Source organism: Ochotona curzoniae, unplaced genomic scaffold (genome assembly GCF_017591425.1).
Source record: "Ochotona curzoniae isolate NIBS_2020 unplaced genomic scaffold, NIBS_Ocur_1.0 contig_1014, whole genome shotgun sequence".
In the NCBI taxonomy this organism is placed as follows: domain Eukaryota; kingdom Metazoa; phylum Chordata; class Mammalia; order Lagomorpha; family Ochotonidae; genus Ochotona; species Ochotona curzoniae.
Genome location: NW_024464920.1, coordinates 15,484,488 through 15,508,426, shown reverse-complemented (window position 1 = coordinate 15,508,426; position 23,939 = coordinate 15,484,488). Strand labels below are relative to the sequence as shown.

Genomic DNA, 23,939 nt, shown 5'->3' with positions numbered 1-23,939 from the left:
AACTAAGACTCAAACCCAGGTACCCTGATTTGACATGCAGGTATTTCCTTTAGGTGATGAGGCAAACCCAGCCCTCCCCAGCCCTGTGATGAAAGCTTTTAAAATGGCATTTACGTGGTGTTACTGCTCTGTGAGTGACATGCATTCTTATTTTTAAAGAGATGGTCTATTTCGCATTCTGATACAGAAATGCTCTCGGCTCAGGGATATTGTAAACCTTAAGGAATACAGGTTGTGAGTAATGTAAGTCATTGAATATTTAGTTAGAAGTAATTGCTGAATCCCAGTTTTCAAACTATCTTGATTTCCTCTAAAGTATTTTATTAAAAATAAAACCCAAAGAAAATACATGGAGAATTTGGGATTTATTTTCTTCTGAGTTAATTCCAGAATTGAGAAACTACTGTCCCTTCTTCCCCACTCTGTCCTCCTCGCCTCTGTTTTTTTTTTTTTTTTATGTAGTCATTTGACCTTTGTTCTTGGAGTGAGAAATTACAATTTTAGTGTCAATGCTATGGAAATATCCCTTTCCAAGCCTTTTTTCTTCATCACTAACTCATTAATGCTTCTTGCCATTTTTCATTGTATCAACCAGTAGGTAACAACATGATAATAAGCAGATGGTAAGAGACAAGAATAGAAAATCTTGGAGGATGCTGACAATACCTCCTTTTGTGACTTGAAAATGCTGGTCTGACATTTCACAAGAAGTGCTGCTTATGAAGTAGTATTTCCTAAACACAAAGAAAAATATAATGCCCACCAACGATTTTTTTTTAAAAAAACAGCATATCCATCTCGGATTTGCTTGGTCTGTGCTCTAATGCACATTGTCTTCTAAGTAGGCGTCCTTGCACACATGCTGGAAATTTGTCCCATGGAATCAGTACTGTTCTCCTGGGCTCAATGTCAGCTTGAGAGTTACACAAGCAGTTTCATAAAAATGATAATGTTCCAATGACCTACTTTAAGCATATTTTAGAGACCTGTATTAACTTGACATCTTGCAAATCCATATGACATAGATACAGCTACTCATAGTAAGCATTGACAGTAAATTAGTTGGGACGTTTTGGTCTTTAAACTTTAACATGACAGGTCATCTACAGCAATGATTTTTAAAATCTCTTCCAGAAATGAGTTTAAAATGTAGATTCTTGGAGTCCTTGCACAGATTTATCAAATCCGTTTCTTGGAGTAAAGCCCTGGCACCTGCAATTTCAGCAAAGGACATAGGTAATATAAAGCTCGCCAAAGTGGACACAGTACTCCTTCATTCATTCAACAAATGCCCAGGGAACTCCTTTTACTGATACAGACAAAACTTACTATATAAACACACATCTTCCTTTTTAGTATTGTTTCTTGGATTATAAGCTTACAAGCCACTTGAGAAAAATGACCTTGATCTATGCTATTAAAAAGACTTCTTCCTTGCCCATCACTATATATATATATAATCCCTGGTTGTGTATAGCAGCAAATGCTGCATAGCTTTTCTCATCAGTCCCTCAGAAAAGCCAGGTTGTCACATCTGGTGCTGTGGCATCAAGAATGTGTTGAAACTCATACTCATTGGGTGTCCTTCAAGAGAATCTACAAGTGTGGTATGTGCGTTAAATTCTGCATTGATTATAAGCTAAAGAGACTCCAACTCTGACATTAAACTTCTGTTTTGAAGCTCTGTTACGAACTCATAAAGCATATAAATAAGAAAATGTATCACAAAGAGAACAGAGCAGAGTCTTACTCCACACACTTTTTTTCATGGTACAGAATCTTTAATACATGGATGTGTTGTATAATGTCCAATCAAGGTAAAAATACCTATTTCCTTAAGCACTTAACACTTCTTAATCATGAATACTTTCTTTTTTTTTTTTTTTTTCAATTTATTTGCTTAGATTTATTTCATTTTTATTTCATAGCTTTCTTTATTATCATTTTATGATATAGTTCCACAGGCTCTGGGATTCCCCACACCCCCTCCAAAGTACCCCTACATTATTACTATACTCCAGTTCTTTATAAACAGTCTATGTCCATCATTAAGGGCATGGACAATGACAGAGTCCAGCTTCCTATTATCAAGTTTCACCTAGAGTCCATTTCTGGTCTGGAAGTAGAAATGCATAACGCATTGTATTCTCACATTCCCTTAAATGAAAAATTACAATACAAAATCAGCAACAGGAAGAAAAAGAGAAATATACAATGCCATGAAGTTAAATAACATGCTACTAGATATAAGAGTCTTTATTACTATACATCCCCTTAAAAGCCACAAAAACAGGAAAAAACATGAATACTTTCAAAATCATTTCTGTGAATGCTTAAAAGAGAAACATGTAAGTACATTACCATTAGCTATAGCCATCCCATCAAACAACAAAACACAAGGACTTCTTCCTCCTATCTAATCATACCTCTACCGCTACCTACTGTAGCCAGCCTCTGTGGCCACGACTATACTCTTCTATGAAATCAACTATTTTAGATTCTACATAGGATTGAGTTCATGTGGTTGTTGTCTCTCTGTGCTTGGTTTATTTCACTCAACGTGACAACCACATTTTCTTTAGGCATTCATCAGTTGTCAGACACTTAGGCTGTTTAGCATTTCTTGACTTTTGAATAGTGCTTCCACAAAATGGGAGTACAGATGTCTCTTCAACAGACTGGGTTCATTCCTCTTGGGTTTATATATCCAGTAGTGGGATCACTAGATCATGCAGGATTTCTATTTTCAATTTTGGGAAGAATGTACTTACTGTTTCCAACAACCCTCACAGTAGAAACTGACATTTCCTGTTAACAGTGTGTCAGAGTTCCCCTTTCTGCACGTGCTCACAGCTCTTGATATCTCTTTTTGATAATTATAATGTAATTGCAGCGAGGTAAAACAGTGATTTGGACTTGCGTTTCCTTGGTGCTTACTGTTGTTAAGTATTTCATTTTATCCACCTGATGACCATTTGTATGTCTTCCTCTGAGAAATATCTGTTGCATATACTATTATCTTAAAAACTAGCCTTTCCTTTCTTTTCTCTTTATTATTATCCACATTACTCTCCTATAGTTGTAGAATTTCTTTCTTTTTTTTTTTTTTACTGAGTGTTGAAACAATGGAGGTCACCTAACTATTTTTAACAAGAACCTTACAAAAATTCTTCTCAAACTTTGTTCAGCCTAAAATCACATTGAGTTTTCCAAATGGCTATGTAAAATCCCTATTAGGCTTATGAGAGTTTGGAAGAATGTATTCAAGACAGGTTCTTCAAAAAATTCATGGAAAATGGAATTAAGAGATAAATTTATTTTGGTATAAATTTTTGAAGTCCAGACAATTTTTCCATAGTATGAGTTTGCAAACTTTCTCAAGGTTCTCTGTATGTATGGACTTTTCTTGCATTAAAATAAATTTCTTCTAATTCTTCTTTTTCTATCAACCTTTTGAAGTACCATCATATTATGCCATACCATCATATTACGCCATCTGCGTGGCTGGAGTCTCAGAAGAAGCATTAGGGAGGTAACACACAAAGCTGGCACTGAACAAGGGGCAGCACTGCACAACGCCTTTCTTTGCTGAGGGAGGAGTGCCAATGACAAAGCAGGAGATGAAAGTCTTCAACATTTGGACAACAAATGGCTTGCTCCCCTAACCATGGCCACTGAGGGAACAAACACCTGTCATCAGTAGGACCTTGCTACTGATGGAAAGGGGAGCATGGCCATCTCAGATCTCCTGTTAGAGAATGTGGGCCCATGGAAGGCTCTTTGGCAAGCTGGGGAACATAGTAAAGAGAACGGGGGCAAACTGGAGCTCTCTATCTGCACATGATGACCCCTTCATGCCCCATCATTGCCTGTAAATGAGGAGAAAACACCAGCAAACCAACAGTACCTCTGCTAGGCTGGTACCCAGTGGGTTGATTTTATAAATTCTCCCTGAGCTGGAAGTGCTTGCCTATCTGCTCTCTTAATTCCTGTAAAGGAACTGAATAATTCCTTTCTTTATCTTAGAAATATATCTAATTTGGGGCATGAAAAAAAATCCAATTTCTTTGATAAACAAATGTAAGAAAAAACCGTCACAGGGTTGATAGAACGTTCCTTACTTACCAATTTTGTGATGTCTTTTACATTATCCGTCACAATATTCGCGCAGATCCCTTTAGTTTTGACAAGAGGATTAAATAGGAGCAGTTGAAGATAAATGCAAGTGATAATCCAAGTCTAAATGAAAACAGAAAAATTTCTCAGTGACCGCAGGTAAAAATCCACAATAATTCAAATAATTGACATCTTACAACCTGACTTGGAAAACAATCAATCTACCACCTTATTTAACAACAACAACAACAAAACCTGTCACCTTAAATACAACACAAGGTTAAGCAATCAAATAAAACTCACCAACTTAAAACAACAACAACAAAAAGTTTCTGCAAAATCTTGTTTGAATTATCCTTTTAATGACACTATTGCTATCTTTGGTCAAAGACTTTCTACAGCCAATTTCCTAAGGGCAGTCAGGAATGAACGTGTAGTGGCATGTGAAAGACTCATATTTAGGGAGACTTCTAGAAAGAGAATGCATAAAATGTATACCTTAAGGCACCAAAAGAATCTTTTTACTTTAAATATAGAATCCATTGACAAGTAGCAGCAAAACCCCTTGGCAGCACTTTCAGCCACTAGTCCACCAGAGTCCAGCAAGGCAAACCGAGGAGAGGAGTGGGTGCATCTTTAGATCTAAGAATTTAATCTGATTTTTTAGACATCAAAGAAAATTACTGTTATGGATCACATCATTTTTTTAGAGAGAGTTAAGTGGGAAATAGTTTTGAATTCTATCAGGAAGTCATCTGACTACTTTTCCTACAAAATATTCTTCCTCCATATATTATAATCATTTTATAGTTATTCTGTATTTTTCCTGAGTACATCAAAGTAGAGATTTCTTTATTAAAAAGAAAATTTACTATTTATTTGAAAGGCAGGATTATAGGGAGATAGGAAGAGAGAGAGAGAGAGATCTTTCATTCACTGATTCACTCTCAAAATATCCAAAGTATCCAGCATTGGATCAGATAGAAATCAGGAGCGAGGAACTCCACCGAGATCTCCTATATGTGTATCAGGGGTCCAAGTCCTTGGATCAACATTCCCTGCCTTTTCAGGGACATTAGCAGGGACCAGAATCAGAAGTGAGGCAGCTGGGACCTGAACCCAGGCTAATATGAGATGCCAACATCCCAGATGGCAACTTACCCAACTGTGACACAACACCAGCACTCACACGATAGTTTTAAGAAGTTGGATATCTATTTTATTTTTTCAATATCTTTACAACACATAATCTAATGGTTTGCATATAAAAATCTGATATTTATTTACTGGGTAACTTCCTGGTCAAGGTAATTAGACACATTCTAATGTTTTAATTCAATTGAACAGGTGTGATACAACAGGGACCATACCAGTCATTAGAGAAATAAAGATGATAAAGATGATAAAGATGCCCTTGAAACTTAGAGATAAGTAAATAAACAACACCCACACCCTGTGATAAATGTTCTAGGAAAACAGGAGGAAGCAATTAATCAATTAACCCCAAGGAGGAGAATCTGTGGCAGGAAGACACTGCCAAAAAAAAGCCTGAGAGATTCTGGAAGACAAGCAGGAGTTTGTAAGAAGTGGAAAACAAAGGATTAGTAAATCCTGGAAAAATAAATAGCAGAAGTAATGGTGTGGAAATGTGAAGGTGTTTTTAAATATGAGAGGATACTTTTGGCGGGGGGAGTAAGCTGGTGTTTATCTGTGGTATCTTAAAATTGTACAGAATCCCAAATGCATATATCAGCAATCTTTCTTATTTATGTAACTAGCCTGATGTTATTTTCAACTAATTCTGGCATGGTAACTAGATTTTAGCATAGATCAAATAATGATTATCATTCAATAAAATGTTAATACTATAATGCTACATAATACAGATATAGTAGCACATAAGGCAAATTAAACCGTTTTTAGTTCCATTGCAGTTGTGGCCTATTTTAGCATCCATCTGGCTTAATTTTATTTTTAGGCTACTTTGAGCATTCCTGTTGTCACACTGTTCAGAGTATTGCCTCCTTTAGATCACGATGAAAACTAAATGGTGAAAAGTATTTGTTTAGGTAACTCTTTCTTTTTGGACAATCCCAACAAAATCCCCACTAGCAACAGTCATTCTTCATTTGTGTAAATGTCAGTTTTCATAACCTACTATCTTTGCCCCTAAAATAACTGATCTTTTCATATCATTTCCTGTGAACTTCCTGAAGTATCCACATGTTAACAGCAGTGATCACAGGTTCAGACTGATGGCTATACTCGGGAGGCATTGAAGGTTTCTCTCAACACCAAGTATACTACTGAACTTTAAGAATGGATTTAGAATGTGCAAAAAAAGAGCAGGCATACTGCTAACAGAGTGATGTCTCATGACTCCCAAATTAGCTCCCATGTCCCCAAAGCACTGCACATTTGAGGCGTATATGGTGATGACTGATGGCACTGGGCTGGCAGGACTACTCCTTCAGCTCATAGTTTGCTAGTTCAATAGCCCATAAAGGGTACAGGATAAAAATTCATTCTCTTCCTACACTGGCTATTCCCTACTAGTACCAGCATCAAGAATAAAGGACGTATTGGTGCTTCCTCTGTACCCTAGTCATTTTAGTTGGAGTCCCTAGGACGAAAACAGGTTCATGAAATCTAGTAGGCAGCATCACGGAAGGGATCAGATCCTCAGGCAGCCCTGAATCTAAAGGAAAATGCATAGAATTACCCATCAGTCCTTGCCTCCTGGAGACTGCAGTGCAAGTGGAAGCAGCTTGAAATTCTCAATAGGCTGATAGGTGGTGCTTAGCTGGGAACACAGCATTTTGCTAAACACTGAATGAAGCTACAAGGGTGATCACAAATCTGCAAGAAAAGCAGGCTGAAAAGCTGGCATTAAGGTCTAACACCTATTTAAGCAATGTGCTTTATTCAAGGAACAGCAATCAAAAGAAAAGTGTGTCGTTGAGCAATAAAAGACTGATGGTATCAGAGAACGTGGAGGCTAGATCATATAGAGCACTACAGCCCGTCATTTGGATTTTGAGCAGAGGAGGAATATGAGCATACTTCAAAACTAAAAAAAAAAAATCACTCTGATTGCTGCAGTTAAGTGAACATGAACTTCAGAGTAACCAAAGGTAGAAAAAGAAACGGATCTTCCACTTAGTGGGTACCTGCTGTCATTCAGTTAAGAAGTTGCAGCAGAGCACTGACTCAGACTGGAAGGTTCTGCACATAGCTCTGAAGGCTGAGTCAGAAGAGCGTCCTGACAACTGAAGTGTGATCTGAAAACTTTTCCAAGGATTTTGGCCTGTATAACTAGGATAGTGTTGTCACTGACTATCATGGGGATACTTGAGGGAGCAAAGGTCAGGAGTTAAATGTTGAAGATGCTAAATAAGAGAAGTCATTGATACATCTCAGTCATGAAACCAGGTCAGGAAACTGGATTCCAGGCTCAAAATGAAGGTCTGGGCTCTAGAAAGCAGTAAGAAAGTCTTCAATATGTAAAAGAGATGCTAAGCAAAAGAGTGGATGAGATCAGCAAAGGAGTGAGGGTAAAAAGTTAAAAAAAGAACAGAGGACTGTGCATCCCACCAGCTGTAACCCTAAAGGGTCAGGAAGAACTAGAACACAGCAAGGGCACTGAAAGGTAGAAGGCATAGGAGGAAGAGAAAGACAATTCTTGGGATGTATGTTAAGGAAAACGTCGAATTATATAAAATGCTGCTATTAGGTGAGGTAAGAGGACTTGGAACTGACCATTGCATTCTGCAATGTGAAGGTCATCAGTAACATAAGAGTATTTTTCTTGAAGCAGAATGAGAAAATGCCCATCTAAAATAAATGGCCTAAAGAAGTGCAAGAGGATAGAAACCAGAAGCAATGAGTAGCGACGGCTCTTACGAAGAGTGTTCCTTTATGCTTTGTTCTTTCAAGGAACATTCTTCGTAAGAACAAATAAACACCAAAATGGAAACAAAGTAGGGAGGTACCTAACAAGGAACTGGGAGTGAAGGGAGTCTAATTTGTCAGATTACAGAAATACCAGGATGGCTGCATGTCTGCGGGGAATGATCCGGTAGGAGGGAGCAGCTGGTTATTTGGTCAGAAGATAGTGAACTGTTGAATAGACAAGCAGGTGTGAGAGTGAATTCTCAAGTACAGTGACGGGCTTTTAGGGGGAGGACAAAAGACCCACACTATAAGGTGGGACATTTGAAAGCAAATGCGGATGCTGTTTCGAAACCCTAGAGTGAGTAAAGCTAAAATTCATTGAAAATTTACATGTACCCAGCATCTTACATTGTCAAGTTTAACTTTCATGCATCCTCATTTTAAAAATAAAGAAATGGAGATACAGAGAGATTCAGTGGTTTCTGCGTGGTGGCATTAGGATCTGAACCATGCAAAGTCTAAATTTTATTGTCTGTCCTTTTAATTTACAATGCCAACACTCTCAAAAAGCTGTTAAGATCTTTGTGAAGGTTTCAGTGGCATATCTCCAAACCTTTAATCATTTTGTAAATATCAAGCATATGGAGACAAGTTTTTTCCATATTCCCTGCCATAGCTGAATATACTACATTATTCTAATTATCATAACTTTCACTAACTAGCCTTTAAAAGTTTCTTGAAACATGGCAACACAGACTGCTATAATAATTGAAAAATAATTTATCAGAGGCAGCAATGCCTTTTTTGTTTCAGATAAATATTATTATCTATGAAGATTTGGTTTCACTTATCTTCTAGAAATATATTTGCTCAGGACAAAAATTAAATCTGTGCTAACTTAGAAACATTCAAATATCTGAAAAAAAAAAATGTGTGTGTTCATATACTCTATGGTAAGGCTAGTGCCAGTCAACTCATATAGTCATTTATTTGGGCAAATGCTTTCTTTTACTATTAAAAAGGACTGTATTCCCTTTAGTTAAATGTTGCAATTCATTTCAGCATAGTAAACAATAGGATGGGGAGCAGTCAGGGGAGAAATACAGAGACTGGTACAGGGCAGTGACAGCACCTCCTTCCTCTGCATTCTCAGGAGAGGGGTGAGAATTAAATAGGGGAATTTAGTGGAAAATGTTCAGTATTCTTCAATACAGAAAATCTGCCATTTAACAGTACCTCAAAAAGTCTATAAGGGGATGCATGCTCTAAACAAAACCATGCATGCATCTTGTATTATCCTACTGTTTTTGCACCACCATAAACTTTGTATTCTGATTCCCAGGAAATGTGGAGGCACCTTTGCATATGACACCACATGTCCTTGATTTCCTTAACAGTAGATAGAAATGTGAAACTTGGTTTCTCTTTGGTAAATCAGGGTCCTCAGATGAGAAGGCCTGCAGAGCAGCTCCCAGTTGTGACCGTCCTCCAAGCAGTTCTAAATTATTGCACTTGTTTGAAAGACTGTTTTCAACATTTAGTTTTAGTGTTTGTTTTTTTAGTGTGCCCCTCCCAGATTTCAAAAATAGACTTTTATTGCCAACTTGCCCTTTTCAAGCCAGTAGTAGCCTTAATAATAGGTACCATGCATGGCTGTTATAAAAGCTTACAGTTTGCAGTATGAAGATCACCACTTCAGAATTGCCCAATATCCCAATGCTTGGAACACGTGAATATATTGTCATAAGTGGCAAGAGAGACTTTGCATATGGAATTAAGTTAAGGATACAGAAACGGGATGATCATCCTAGATTCTCAGACTTACTTGTCACTAGAGTCATTAAAAACAGAACTATTCTCAATTATGATCAAAAACAAACAAGAAACATGTGATGATAAAGAGACTGAGGGCTGTATGAGACTCAACTTGACATCATCAGCCTTGAACATGGAGTCAAGGCCTGTGGGTAGCTTCTAGAAGCTGGAGAAGGAAAGAAAATAGATTCTCTCCTACGGTCTTTGTAAAGGATAGTTCACTGACCTTGGTCTTACCCCACTACACCCTGTTTTGAATTTCTGATATTTTACATCATAACATACCGAATTTGTGCTGTCTTAAGGCACTAAATAAAACAGAGACCAATTTAACATGTTTGCTAAATGAATGCATTAGTGTATGAATGATGTAGCCTAGTGGTGTGCTATTTTGAGTGAGGAATGTGAACTGTCCCGATGAGAATTATTAACCCCCAACCTCTATTTGAAGCAAAGTCGATCACTTCTTTCTTTTTTTTCCCTTGGTTTTATTTGCCCATGCTTCTCACTAAGATTTTTGTTGGAACAATGGTTACTAAGGGCAAGGGAAGAGGGAAAAAAAGACATGCTTTTGGGAACTATGGATATAGAAGGACTTGGAGCCCCTTACTGTGTGTCCTCAAACAAGCAAATTAATGCCCTAAGTATCTGTCTATCACCTTATCAAATGAGAGAATAAGCAAAATCTTTGCTTCTTACACTTCATGAACTAATGATGCAAATTGAATGGAAAGCTATTCACAACACAATGCTGCTATTGGTTGCGTGGTTTATGGGTTTTAGAGTGGCTAGGATACCAGGGGAAAAAAAATAGGCTTCAGAATGTTTGAAACTATCAGAGAAAGGGCTTTAAAGAGTAAATCTTTCATGAGCGAAGAGTGTGACCTTTATGTTTTTTAAAATTTTGTTTTTTAAATTCACAAAGAAAATTGTATCTGCAGGTTAAATATTTTGTTGTAAAGTATATGTTCATTATGCTGGCTCCGGATAAAAGTTTCTTTGTCAATGTCTTGATTACTTCTCAACCACGGTTAGAATAACTTCAGTGAATAGAAAATTGATTTCCAATTAAGTAAGATATTCTAATCTCTCTCTCTGTTGTGTGTGTGTATGTGTCTCTTTCTCTCTTCCTCTTTTTCCAACTACTGCAAACTCCATCAAAGAGAAACACGTGCCTGCATGTGTGGGTGTGTACAGACACTCACCCACACCCCAACACAGAGATAAAATGCTAAGCAAAATGTCCCCAGGTTTGTGATTTCTGCTCTCAATTGTATCTTTGCAGTTTGGGTAATCAGCCCCCTGTTTTTCCTCTGTAACACTCCCTGCATCTGTATATGACATTCTTCTTTGGCTACTTTGTTTTAGGACTGTACAACTTTTCTCTCTAGGTCACGCTCATTGTGTGATAACCTCTTCTTTCAAGATAACCTTTCTTTGTACAGACACATTAATCTTGTTGCCGGCATTCTTGCTGCTTTTGTTTAGAGGTCTGCATCGAAAATGTCCCTCACACTACCAAGAACCCACAAAGTTGCAGTAACCCCTTCACTGTTAAAAACTGCCTTTCAATAACTTACGTGATAAAAGACACAATGATATATCTCCATGCACCATAAGAAAAAAAAAAAAAGTCTGCCCTACATGCTAGGGAAAGCATACAACAGAAATTAGTCCAATTGAGAGAAGAAAAGTGGCTAGCATTTATTCTCAGTTGTAAATGGTAGATATAGCAGATGCTTATCTTGGAGTATATGTAAAGAGTACTGCAAAAATGGTCCTGCAAGGGTATTTCAAAGGAAGATGAAGAGAGTTTGAAGAAGATGAAGCTGGACTCTCTGAAGGCGCAGATCTCACCTAATTCTTTTTTTTTTTTTTTTTTTTTTTTGAGAATCGACCTAGGCAGATTTCAGTGGACTAGTCCCCCCAACACCAACTGATGCCTCTGGAATAGACAGATTTCCATATGGTAAAAAGCCACATAGCAAGAACGGAAAGTGCAGTGTCCCTCCTGCAGGAAACTGCTTACCTGATCTCAACATCTGGTTATAACACAGACGTCACACTGCAGACTTCCCTTTGTGGGGATTAACATGCGTGCAATCCAGGAACCTCGAGGGAACATATGCTGTCCAGGACTTCAGAACATCACCATGTTCAAAACTCGGGAAGAGAAAAATGTTTTAAAAGCCTCTTTTCTATGTAAGCCAGAAGCTGTTTGAAGATCTACATTACCAGGATCCACGTCCAGGATGCCCAGAGTCACTTAGGAGGAGCCGTGCTGTTTGGACTCTTTATGCACAGACCTACAAAATGGTATTAGATCTGCCCTGAACAAAATAGCAGCTGCTGCCAAAAACAACATTCATCTTCTCTTTAATCTTGCATGCCAGCTATCGAAGCAGGCAGTTCCTTCGTAGCCCAAATGTGCTTTGGAAACTTGCCAGCGGGCTCAGTTACCCAGAGCCAAGAAAGCAAGTTACCAAAGTACAGGTAGAGTGATTAGTCCAAAGCTTAGGACTTTTGAGGTCGTATGAGCCACAGCCTTCAAAAATAATCTTGAAGTAAAGCAACAACGGGATTTTCATTTTGTTCTATTGGATGCTTCTTAATTTTCTTGCTTGAAAATTTATTGTTAGAATTAGGAAGAAAATACTTAATCACTCTGCAACAGTATACTCAAATTCCTTTCTAATGGCTGTCCAACATTCTCGGAGGGACAATAGAAACATTTAGCAGATTTGTTTTTTTTAAAACATCACGGCTACCAGTAAAGCAGGTGTTAACAGGACAAATGGAACTCAAACCAGCTTCAAGTTTCAAGTGCTACACTAAATTTTTACAGTTATTTCTCTCTTTCCATGCAGAGCCTTTTATGGAGAAGATCAAAATTTTTCTAAATATGTGCGACTGCTAAAATATGTGGTGAATATACTGTTAGAACAGAACTAAACATCCCAAAAAGGAATTGTTTCATCAGAGACACAGAGTAGCTTCAATATCACAAGAGAATTTACAGATTTCAAGGCCTTCAATCTATTGAAAATGGAGATCTCATTGTCCTTCTACATGGAACTGCTTTTTAAAGGGGAAATCATGCAGAATATCAGTCCTGGGTTCATACCTAGTATGAGCGATTTGCACATATGAGCTCACGTCACACTGCCTTCAACCAGGTAGATTCTAAACCATCCGACAGTGAGGAAAACTGATTCCAAGAATTTCCTTATGACCATTCTGTCAAGTGCATTGCTGCATTGGGTTTAAATCATGACAGCCCTGGTGCTGAAAAGTAAAGGACTTTGCCAGTGAGACAATAAGACTGACTTAGTTTACATTTAAAAAACTAAAAATAATGTTATGTAAAATGTCTTTGTGTTGGAAGGCATACAGGCCAGCACCTTCAGCTGAGTCAGATTTTAACTGAAGACACGGTCATGACCAAGCTGAGATAAACAAGTGAAGGTAAACCAAATCACACTTTTTTTGTTGTTGCTTTTAAAAAACATAAGTAGTGTCCCCCAAATAAAGGGATGTCAATTATTTTCTAATGAAAGTAATATAAAATGCTTTCAGGCTTCTAATAACATCATCCCAAGAAACATTTATAAAACAAACATGCATGCAAGACCGGACAAGTATCTTAAGATAGAGACAGAAGTGATAAGGATGTTGGCATCTAGAAGATCAAGCTACGGAAGAGCATAGAAGGATGGGACCCTTTGAAAGAGGGACAGGCTGGAAAGTGAATTTGCACCTGAAAGGGAGTGGGGCAGATTAAATTAAGAAAGAGCTCACAGAGAGTTTTTGGGAGAAGTGTCTTCAAAGGTGAGTAGGAGGTGACCAGGTCAAAGGAGATCAGGAAGTAAATTCCAAGGCATAAGCAATTAAGGATGAGGGCAGAAAGGCATGCAAAGGCCCTCCGATTTTTTTGCAAACTGATTGATTTTATCTTAAAGGCAGCATGCAGCCCTTAGGGGACTTTGGGGTGTGTGTGTGGGGGGCGGGGGTGCACTGTGAAGATCTGATCTAGTTTTGAAAGGTTTATCAGACATCAGAATGAAGACCAGAATTGGTTGCGAAAGTGCAGGAGCGAAAGTGCAGGAGCAACATGCCTGAGGACAGACGCCCCTGGGGAACGTTACCAAAGTCATCTAGGACAAAGGAAAAGAATAGACCAAGTCCAAGAGGATGTGGAAACAGAACAACAGGATTTTGAGACTGACAACAGCTGGATGGCTCAAGGGAGGAAATGAACACATGACTTTTGCAGGTTCTAACTTGAGTGACTGCTCACTGAGGTGAGGGCCCAGGGAGAGAAGTGGCAGCAAGTGGCAGCTCAAGGCTGTCATCATTGCCTCCCAGCTTACGGAGCATCACTCCCGAGGCAGGCTCTCCTGACCTAGTGCGTGGCAGTTGGGGGAGTGAAGCCATATCCCTGAAAGGCAAATTGACTGTGGAGCTCAGCAGACAGCAGAAAATAAATAACTGAAATGACAGAGTCTGGGCAATCACAAGCACTGAAGGATGTCAAGAGAGAGTTACTGAAGCGTTACTAATGGGGTGGACCACCACAGTCTCCATGGAGTGATGGTGCTCGTAGCTGGCAGGCCACGGTGGATGGCACGCATGGTGGATGCAGGTGTGAAGGAGGCAGAGGGAATGTCAAGGGCTCACTTCAGCTTGCCAAAAAAAAAAAAAAAATAAAAAAAAGAAAGAAAGAATGAAAGAAAACCAATAAGAGAGTAATATGAGTATCTGGACGGGCCAGAAAGATCACCTCAGTCTTGGTAGAAAGGAAAAGACTGCGTTGAAAGAGTAGGTCTAAAATGATAAGCTAAGCATTTGTCCTGTTCAAATAGCCTAGAAATAGAAAACAACTCACCTGTGGTTAATGAGAGTCAGGTGAGCTCAGGGGCTTTGCTCCTGTGAAAATCTCTAGAAGGGAGTTAGTGTCTCCACCTAGGCCCTGAGTCTACAAGTACTGAAGTTACTACTTTAAATAAAGATAGATATAATTGAATATGCATTTCTTTCAGAGTATACAGTATTTCATCCTAGCTCTACACCTGGCTCAGCTTCCCATGAATGGTTGTTCTGGAAGGGAACAGGTGATAGGGTACATGAGACCTGGATTGAGTTCCTGGCTTCTGGCTCAGCCTGGCGCTGGCCCTGCTGTTGCAAGCTTTGGGAAGTGAATGAGCAGTCAAAGGGCTTTCTGTGTTCTTTCTCTCCCTCCTTCCTTTTCTCTTCTCCCCCTCTCCTTCCATCTCTGTCTCTCAAATAAATAAAACACAAATGTAACTATCTAAGAAGATAAATAGAGCATTAGCTACACATAAATATGTCTCTGTAAGTAATCACATCAAAGAAGAGCAAAGATAAATGTCCCCACATGGTGTGATCTATTTGTTTTAGGGACATTCTAGCTCATCACTAAGAAATTTCATGAAATTTGAAATTTCATTTCAAAGCATTCGAAAAAATGGATGGGTGCTAGCTAAAATTTGAACCTACATTTACAAATTTGCAGCTGGCTCCTTTTTCTGAGTATATTTTCCAACATCTACAAGGCACAAACCTCTAACATTGAACAAAGTATGGGACAAATTCCCCACAGTTCTGAAGTCCACTCGCCCGCTGGCAGAGCTTTCTGGGCCTCAGCTCCTTCTGGATGGCACTATTCACTCTCCTGCCAATTAGTTGCTCTTAAATTTGAGCTGCCTCGCTGTGCAAGACTCTCAGAATCATGGCTTTCCAAAAACAGCGACAAAAACCTATATCAAAAATGCATACTTTTCCAAATATGTGACTGGCTTCTGAAAGTGTGAGCTCATGTGAATCAAATGCACTGCCATTCTTTAAAACCTGTAAAGTTCTGAGTACTGAACAATCCGGTGCTGGGAAATGAGTGCAGGCTGCAACTGGCCTCTCATCCTGCATGTGCAATGTGAGCTTCGGAGAACTTCTGGTGACTCCTTCACATCCATATAATTTACAGTGGTCAGGTGTATTGTCAGACCAGCTTCTGGGAGTCAAGAAAGCACAGTCCCCAAGGGCCTTTTAATTTTTTGAAAGGTTCATCCAAGGAAACAGCTCAGGAAGTCTCTCACACAGTTTTATTTGTACCTTGGTTTGGCTTTTAGTACATCAAAATCTATTATATCTTTAATTCTGCTCGAACTGCTTGCAAATGTTCTCAAAGCCGGTGGTGTTGGAGAGGCACATGCTGAAAGAACACGACAATCTTGATCATGTTCTTTATCACTTCAGATGATTAGTCTGGTTAGCAGAGGTCACAGAACTGCTTTTGCAGATTATGCAATCTGTGTTGGACACATTAACTGCCTGTTGAATGGATCCAGTGCCTGCAGCGCCCCTTCCCCCTGGGTGCTGGTGCCTCAGCTATAACCAGGGCAGGTACCTGTCTTTGGAAGGTGTAAGCATTTGAGGTAGGCAGATTATGTAGGGCCACAGAGAATAAAGGCTTCTGAAGGTGCAACTCAGGAATGTGCATAGTTCACAAGCTCTGCTCGTGACTCGCTGGAAAGTAATGCAATAAGCTTGTGGTTTAAAACAGAATTCAAAGTTTAGAGGCAAGTGACTGTGACAGTGGTTAAGATGCCTGCATCCCATGTCAGAGTGCCTGCGTTTGAGTCCTGGCTCCACTGCTCGTTCCAGCTGCTGTTAATGCACACCGTGGGGAGCCACAGGTGATGGTGCCAGCACTCAGCTCTCGGACACCATGTGGGAGATCCACACTGGACTCAGGGCTCCTGCCATTAGCCTGGCCCCCCACCCTGCTCTCTTTAGCATGTTGGCACTGAACCAGTAGATGGAAGATCAATCTCTCTCTCTCCCCTTCAAACAAAATGAAAAAAAAAGTTTATTTTATGCAAAAACTTTTGATCCATGCATATGTTTTGTGTTCAAGAACATCACAGAAAATACACCTAATGAAAAAACTATGAACTGCATATTTTTTTAAACCAGATTAAACTTACCTTCTAAAAAAAGATTAATGTATTTGAAAGTCAGAGTTAGACATAGAGAAAAAAGATCTTCCATGTACTGGTTAGCTCACCTTGGACACAACACCCAAGAGTGGGCCAGGATGAAGTCAACACTCAGAAGGTTCATCCAGGCCTTCCATGTGGTTTGCAGGGGCTCAAATGCTTGAGCCATCTTCTGCTGCTTTTCTCAGGCCATTAGCTGGGACCTGGATCAGAAGTGAAGTTGACAGGATTCGAACCAGTACCCATATGGACACTGGTAATTACAGATGTTGGCTTTACCCGCCTCTGGGCTTAATTTTGAATTCTATTCTCCCAAACATATTTTAAGTAGCTGGTATTATTTTAGGTGATTCTTGGATATAAATAGCAAAAACTAGCAAAAATGTATAAAATGTTACCCACTGTGGCATTTAGACTGTTGGTTACATGCTCTTGATTCAGAGTAACTTGACAAAGTAAAAATGCAGTGAATGTGGATGACAATATGGACTGGCTCTCTCAGTTTCCATTCTCCATGCTTGGTGTACCATCTCCTGTACCACAGACACTACAGAGCTACAACATATAGTTTTCAGACTGCTGTGAAATTAGTGTTGTAGGCACAGTGTAGGCTCCAGATCAGGCATAAGATTGCAAAGACTGCTGGGGAAGGGAAATCCTTGGCAAGGGAGGTTGGATGCTGGACATGCATTTTGCTGGCTTAGGTGGTGGTGGCCACAACATCCTGCAGTCCGCAGTAACAACAGCTTCTGGCACTGGCCATACTACATGACCACATCACTATACGCTACATGCATACTTAACTAGGTTACGAGTTCTTGGGAAGCTCAGTCAACTACCTGCACTTTCAGTTGGTTTTATAAGCCATTGAATACACTCCAATTTATCTCTGTTGTAAAGGAGCTGCAGTAGATTGCAACTATACCCTAAACAAGATTGAAAGAAGAAAACGAGGTTATTCAGAGGTTATTTCCCCCAAAAGTTGGTCTAAACATTCCTTAGAAATCTTGCATTACTGTTTCAAACTGAAAATAAGGATCATGTTAGGTGTTTTTAAAAAGCAATTTTTGACTGGCAATCCATATAAGTTTTAATAGAATTCCATCACCTGAAGGATGCCAAAGGATTTATTTTTGACATGCCCGGAGCACGTTTCTCCGGTAACAATACTCTTCAATTACAGGTTCATTGACATGCCCGGGACTTGTTCCTCTGATAACAATACACTTCAATTTCAGGTTCATTACTAATGAAAGAGATGATGTTTGAAATAGAACATCATCAAAGTAAGATATGGATTCAAATCTTGATTCTGTCACTTCCAAGAAATAACCTTGAAAAACGTTTATGTAACATCTCTGAGTCTGTGTGTACTCATAGTGATAATGTGTTTCTGGATTTTGGAAAAGATTAAGTAAGACAATGTTACATAAAGCACCTACAAGAGGACTGGAGATTCAGATCATTACATAACTGCTAATGCTGCAGTTATTATTTTATTATATTGCTAATCCTTTAAATGTTCAACTCTAAAAGCCATACTAACAATGAATGACACAATCTCATTTATGCCTCCCTGACAGATAAAAGATCAGCATGGGAAGGTGATAAAAAGCTGTTGCAAAACTGCCTCCTGGGCTTGGATTTCTATCAACTCTCCCAATACAGGTAGGTTCATTTCTATCTGGTAGAACACCTAAGCCATAGCAGAGTTTGAAAAGTCATCAATGATAAATACAAGATAGCTTTAGAAAATTTCAGGTGTGTTGGTTTATCCAAGCATATAGAAGCTGTGTAGAATAGGGGGACTGAGAGTTATGCAGCCTAAAATCAGTTTCCCAATAGCTTCATTTATTTATTTTCACTTTATTTTAAAGGCAGAGAGACAAAGACAGAAAAAGATCTTACACCTACACCTACACCTATATGTTCATTCTTCGAAATACCCACAACAGCTATGCGATGGGCCAGACCCAAAGACAGGCGCCAGTAATCTAACCCACTTCTCCCATGTGAGTGGCGGTGACTCAAATAATTAAGCCGTCCATCACCCACTGCCTCTCAGGGTGTGCTGGCAGGAAGCTAGAATCAGGAATACAGCTGATATTTGAATCCAGGCACTCCTATAGTATATGCGGTATTCCAAGTAACTTAACACCTATGCCCGATACCTACTCATGACTGCCCAAATTTTAATTTCTACCCTGCTATCTATGTTGCTTTCAGAAAGCTACAGAACTCTTCTGTGCCTCAGTTTCCTCTTTCATAACTTGGGTATAGTAATAGAACACAATTTACAGCATTGTTGAGACTCTGTATGGCTCTTAATATACCCGGCAAGTCTCTTATTCACTATCACTATTATCATTGCTGTTTTTTAAACCATGCCTACAAACAAGCAATACTGTTTCCAAACCTGAAGGAAGATAAGTTAAGCCAAAGCCCTGGGCACCTGTTTGATTCTTCTTGTTTCGCTATTTCAACATCTCAGATGTCAAGTCCTAGCATATTTTTTTTTTAACCAATGAACTAAATCTCATAGTGTTGAGATCTTTCCATCGCTTCTCATATCACTCCAGCTTCTGCCAAGTTCCATTAACCTTACGGGGAGACCACAGGCATCTTCTAAGTAGCCTTCTTTGCTTTTGTGATTGCTGCTTATAATGGTGTTCACTTCTGGGAATACAAAAGGTAACTGGTCACTTAAAATCTCCCAATGCCTTTCCATTATGGTTGTAGTAACACTTGAATTCCTGACGAAGGCCTCCAAGGCCATATGCAGCACTGACTTGCCAATTTCCACACCCAAGTCATACCAAGCTCTCTCTCCTTATCATGTTCCGGTAGATCTGGCCTATTTTATGCTCCCTGAAACACCTGTAATATTTTCAAGCCTAAAGCTCTTTGCATTTCGTAAAAGTTTCTTTCATACTCTGGAAAAAGAAGTCTTTCTCATCATTCAGGACTTGTTCAAATATCTCTTCAGATAGCTCATCCTAATGGGTCTCTCATATCACATTCCCATATCATTATATTTTTATTCTCAGAAATTATCTTGATAACCCAATTAGTTTACTCCTCATATGTTCCACCTGTCAACAATATAAAAGGTGTTGAGAATTAAGGTGATATTAATGTTAGTCACCATTCTTATCTCCAACACCTTGCTCTGGTACTTTTTCATTGTCCATGTTCTTCTATATTTGTGGATTGCATATATTGTTAATTGCTGTTCAATTGCTAACAAAAATGCTCCTATATTCAATCCACTTCTATATAATATTGATCATGGTGATGGCAACACCTAAATTATTTGCATAGAATAAACCCAGGTATACAAAAAGGGACAGAGATGAAATCTGAGTAACATACGATTCAACCCTCAGCAGATGATGTAATATTTATACAGTGGAATTGCATGGTCACTTGCCCAGTTTTGTTGATTACCTGCCCCTTATACTTAAGTGTGAGCACTACGGGAAGGGACTTTACAGTCCATCATTATTTTATCCCTAGTGCTTAGAGCAATGCTGGGTGTGGAGAAAACTCGTGTGGATATTGTTTAGAATGAATGATTAAGAAGATGCTTGCTCATTAGTTTTATACAAGCCATTGCCTTTCTTCTCTTCCTGGGTCCAATAACTGCTAAATCCCCATGATGATAATTAGCTAAATTATTTTCAGTTTGAGTTTTTAACTATTTTATCTGTATATTTAATGCCTCTCTGTGTTCATGTCAATAGTGAATTTGATTATAAAATCTACATGAAAATACTGATTATAAAACCAGGAATAAATTTAACTCTAGGGAGAGAAGTTAATGACTATTATAAGTCTGGCCTCTTAAAAAAGTGTCTTATTGGTAGTAAATACTACTAATAATCATAATAATATTTATTAATTTATTTTTATCTACTCGAAAGAGAGAGGCTGTTACTTTGTTCACTTCTCAGATTCTTACCACTGCCAGGGCTGCACCTGGTCAGAGCTAGGAGCCTGCAACTCTATGCAGTTCTACCTCCTGGGTGAACTGGAGCCAAGAGCTTGAGGCACTGTCCACTGCCACTCAAGATGCCTCAAAAGCAGAGCTGCCAAGACCTGGACCAACATTCCTACATGGGAAGCAGGGTCACAAGCAGTAGCCTAACCTGATATGTCACAATATTCACCCCAAATAAACCCTTTTTCAATAAACAGCTATTGGAAAACGTTTCTCCTGGTAGATAATATGATAAATCCAAGGGCTAATTGAGGTGTTAAGGTCTCCAGAGATCTCTTTCTGAAAGGAATAAGTAAATATGAAGTGGAGTTAGTTATTTTATTGACCCAACAGAGACATATTTAAAAACATAAGTGGAGTCAGTGTTGTGGCATAGCCAGTCAAGCTTTTGTGTCCAACGTCAGCATCCCCTATGGGTACCGGTTCAAGTCCTGGCTGCTCCACTTCTGATCAAACTCCCTGCTAATTCACCTGGGAAAGAAGTAGAGGATGACGCATATGCTTGGCCCTTGCACCCACATGGGAGACCCTGAAGAAATTTCTGGAATCTGGCTTCAGCCTGATCCAGCCACAGCTGTTGTAGCCATTTGAGGAGTGAACCAGTGGATGGAAAATCTCTGTGCCTCTCCTCCTCTCTCTGTAACTTTGCCTTTCAAATAAATAGAAATAAATCTTTAAACACACACACACACACACCACTAACCAAGTGAACCTAAAATCCTGCACACCAGGAATACAGACACTGTTCTTTAATAAATTAACAAGTCTCTAAGAAACCTACAGTTCCAAGTCACTATAAATTTCTTCCCATCTTCCCAATAAGCTTCAATTGATCAACATTTCTCAAGAAACCACCCTTTAAAAAACGACTTATGGCAATTTGGTATGGAAATACATTCAGGGAATAAAATTTCACCTAAGAGCAAATACATCCAAAAGAGAGAGCATAGGACAAGTTTTTAATATTAATTGCCTCTTTTCCCAAAGCATTAGTTGACTCATATGTATTTACCATCTATACTAAGGCAACCAAAAAGAATCTCCTAAATTATTTTTATGTTAGCCAGGTCTATTTATTCTGGCTAAAAATAAAAGCAGCCCCCTTTTTCTTCAGTGTCACTCTGACACAGTGTTGATGCGAGTCCTTCAGTGTGCTTTGCTTTTAGGAATCGAGTGTGTGCCATACTGATCACGAGCTGACTCAAGGGCCGCCTCACCCTCCTCCCACCTTAAAGAGGATGCAGCACTGCATTTTCTTGCTGATAACACTATCAAGAGGCAAGCACTTTTATTCCATGTTCTCACCAGGCAATACATGCAGTTGTGTTTCACACTCTCCATTTACCAGACTTGATTTACCAAAGAAAGGAGATGACAATAATAGACTGCATCAGATGTTCTGGCATCACATAATATCATTATGATCATCATGATTTTACAGGGTTCTGGGATCACACTTTTCTAGGTAAATGTTAACTTACTTCACATTCTGCAATTCTTCCACAGAGAAGTCTGGAAAAGCTTATCAATTTAGCTTCTAAGTAAAACAAGAAAAAGGAAAGAACATGGAGCACATACTTCAAAGATCTTAAGTTTCTACTCTAATTCAGGGGGTTACAAAAGGAACTTTCTCTTCTGGGCAGGGAAACCTGTGAGTTTTGAATGATCTTTGGATAATCCTTTGGGTTTCCTTTCAAAGCAGCTGCTTTGCTGAAGAATCAAAAGGGGATGGAAAAATAAATGTAAACAACAGACTGTTTGGATAGCAAAGAGAGTCTCTCACCAGATGAGAGAGAATGGCCCTCTACTTCCTCAGGAAATGAATAGAGAGCCTCATGAGCAGCGAATCCAGCTAAATGAAATTGAAAAGATATGCTTCAGCTGCTGTAGGCTGACCGAGCCAAAGCTTTTTTGCATGTCTATTCGTTGCGTAGTTTTTCACCCTGGCTCCTCTTTTCTGGTTCTTTGGGAGCTTTTGTTTGCAAACTGAGGCAAGGAGTAGAATTTGCCATTTTTGATAGAATTCTACGAAACTTAAAAAGTTACATTGGTTCAAGGAATGCTAACTTCTCAGTTCTATACCCAATGCCAAGAAGCTTACCAAATTAATTTTTTAAAGTGGGAAAGAGTCCATGTCAGAAAGTTGCATAATTTTTAAAATTTGCCATCAAGAGTACCCTCAAAATGAATGTTTTATAGTACACAAAATCACTACACTATTCCATTAGAGCACTGCATCATGGAACAGTAATACATGCTTTATTGCCTTTGGCCCTTAAGAGGGTGGCTCCTCAAGTTCATGAGGTTTTAAAACATGACTTCCTGCTCATCCTTCTCCAACCACCTACATGCTAATCCCTTCATGCTAAACCACAATTTTTGCTAAACTCTTCAATTAAACTAGCTTTAACTCTATAAACACAATACAAATAAAAGGATCTAGGCTTCTCAGATCATAATAATTCTGCCTGTTAACACTTTTTAGACAGAGAAAACACACATCAGAATCCAGAACTACCAATTTCCTATGCTTGTCTATTGCACTGGTTCCCTAATAACCATCACAAACTGAGAAAAGAAAATATTAAAGGAGGCATCTGGAATGTGGGTGAGCTACTGATGAAGGAAGAAGCTACTATATTTATAATAGTCTTAATTGTAATATATATTAGGAAAAGATGTAGGCAAGGGGAAAAGATGGCAACTGTACTTGTATCAAACAAAAAATTAGGAACAAAAAAGCTGGACTGATGAGGGTATGTTAACTATTTCATGGGAAGAGTATATTATGAAAAATCTTTGTGGATTTCAACATTCTCCATCTCAGTTTGTACTTAATCTTTTAAACCCATTTCCATGAACCTTTTGAAGTATCTTCATAAGATGCTGAGCAATTTGCTCAGCCTCTCTGAACTCCCATTGACCTTCTGTGAAATGGAATAACCACAACACCAACGACATAGAAGGTGAGAATTAGGGGAGCTGCAGCACATAACACACTTGACTTATAGACAGCTTGCTAGGACATAGTGCAAGCACTGAGATCAACACTTTTTTTTTTTTTTTTGCCATGCCCAGCTACATTACTCTAAAATGCG

General features: G+C 38.9%; 1 protein-coding gene across 4 annotated transcripts in view; it reads right to left on the bottom strand.

The window, feature by feature from the left end:
- The window catches only part of KITLG (KIT ligand), a 97,603-nt gene that overhangs the window by 39,788 nt on the left and 33,876 nt on the right, over positions 1-23,939 (bottom strand). For all 4 annotated transcript variants that reach the window (XM_040989630.1, XM_040989640.1, XM_040989621.1 and 1 more), the window contains one exon: positions 4,126-4,239. In XM_040989630.1, coding sequence (XP_040845564.1) covers positions 4,126-4,239 — 114 coding nt within the window. The remainder of the gene's footprint in view (positions 1-4,125; positions 4,240-23,939) is intronic.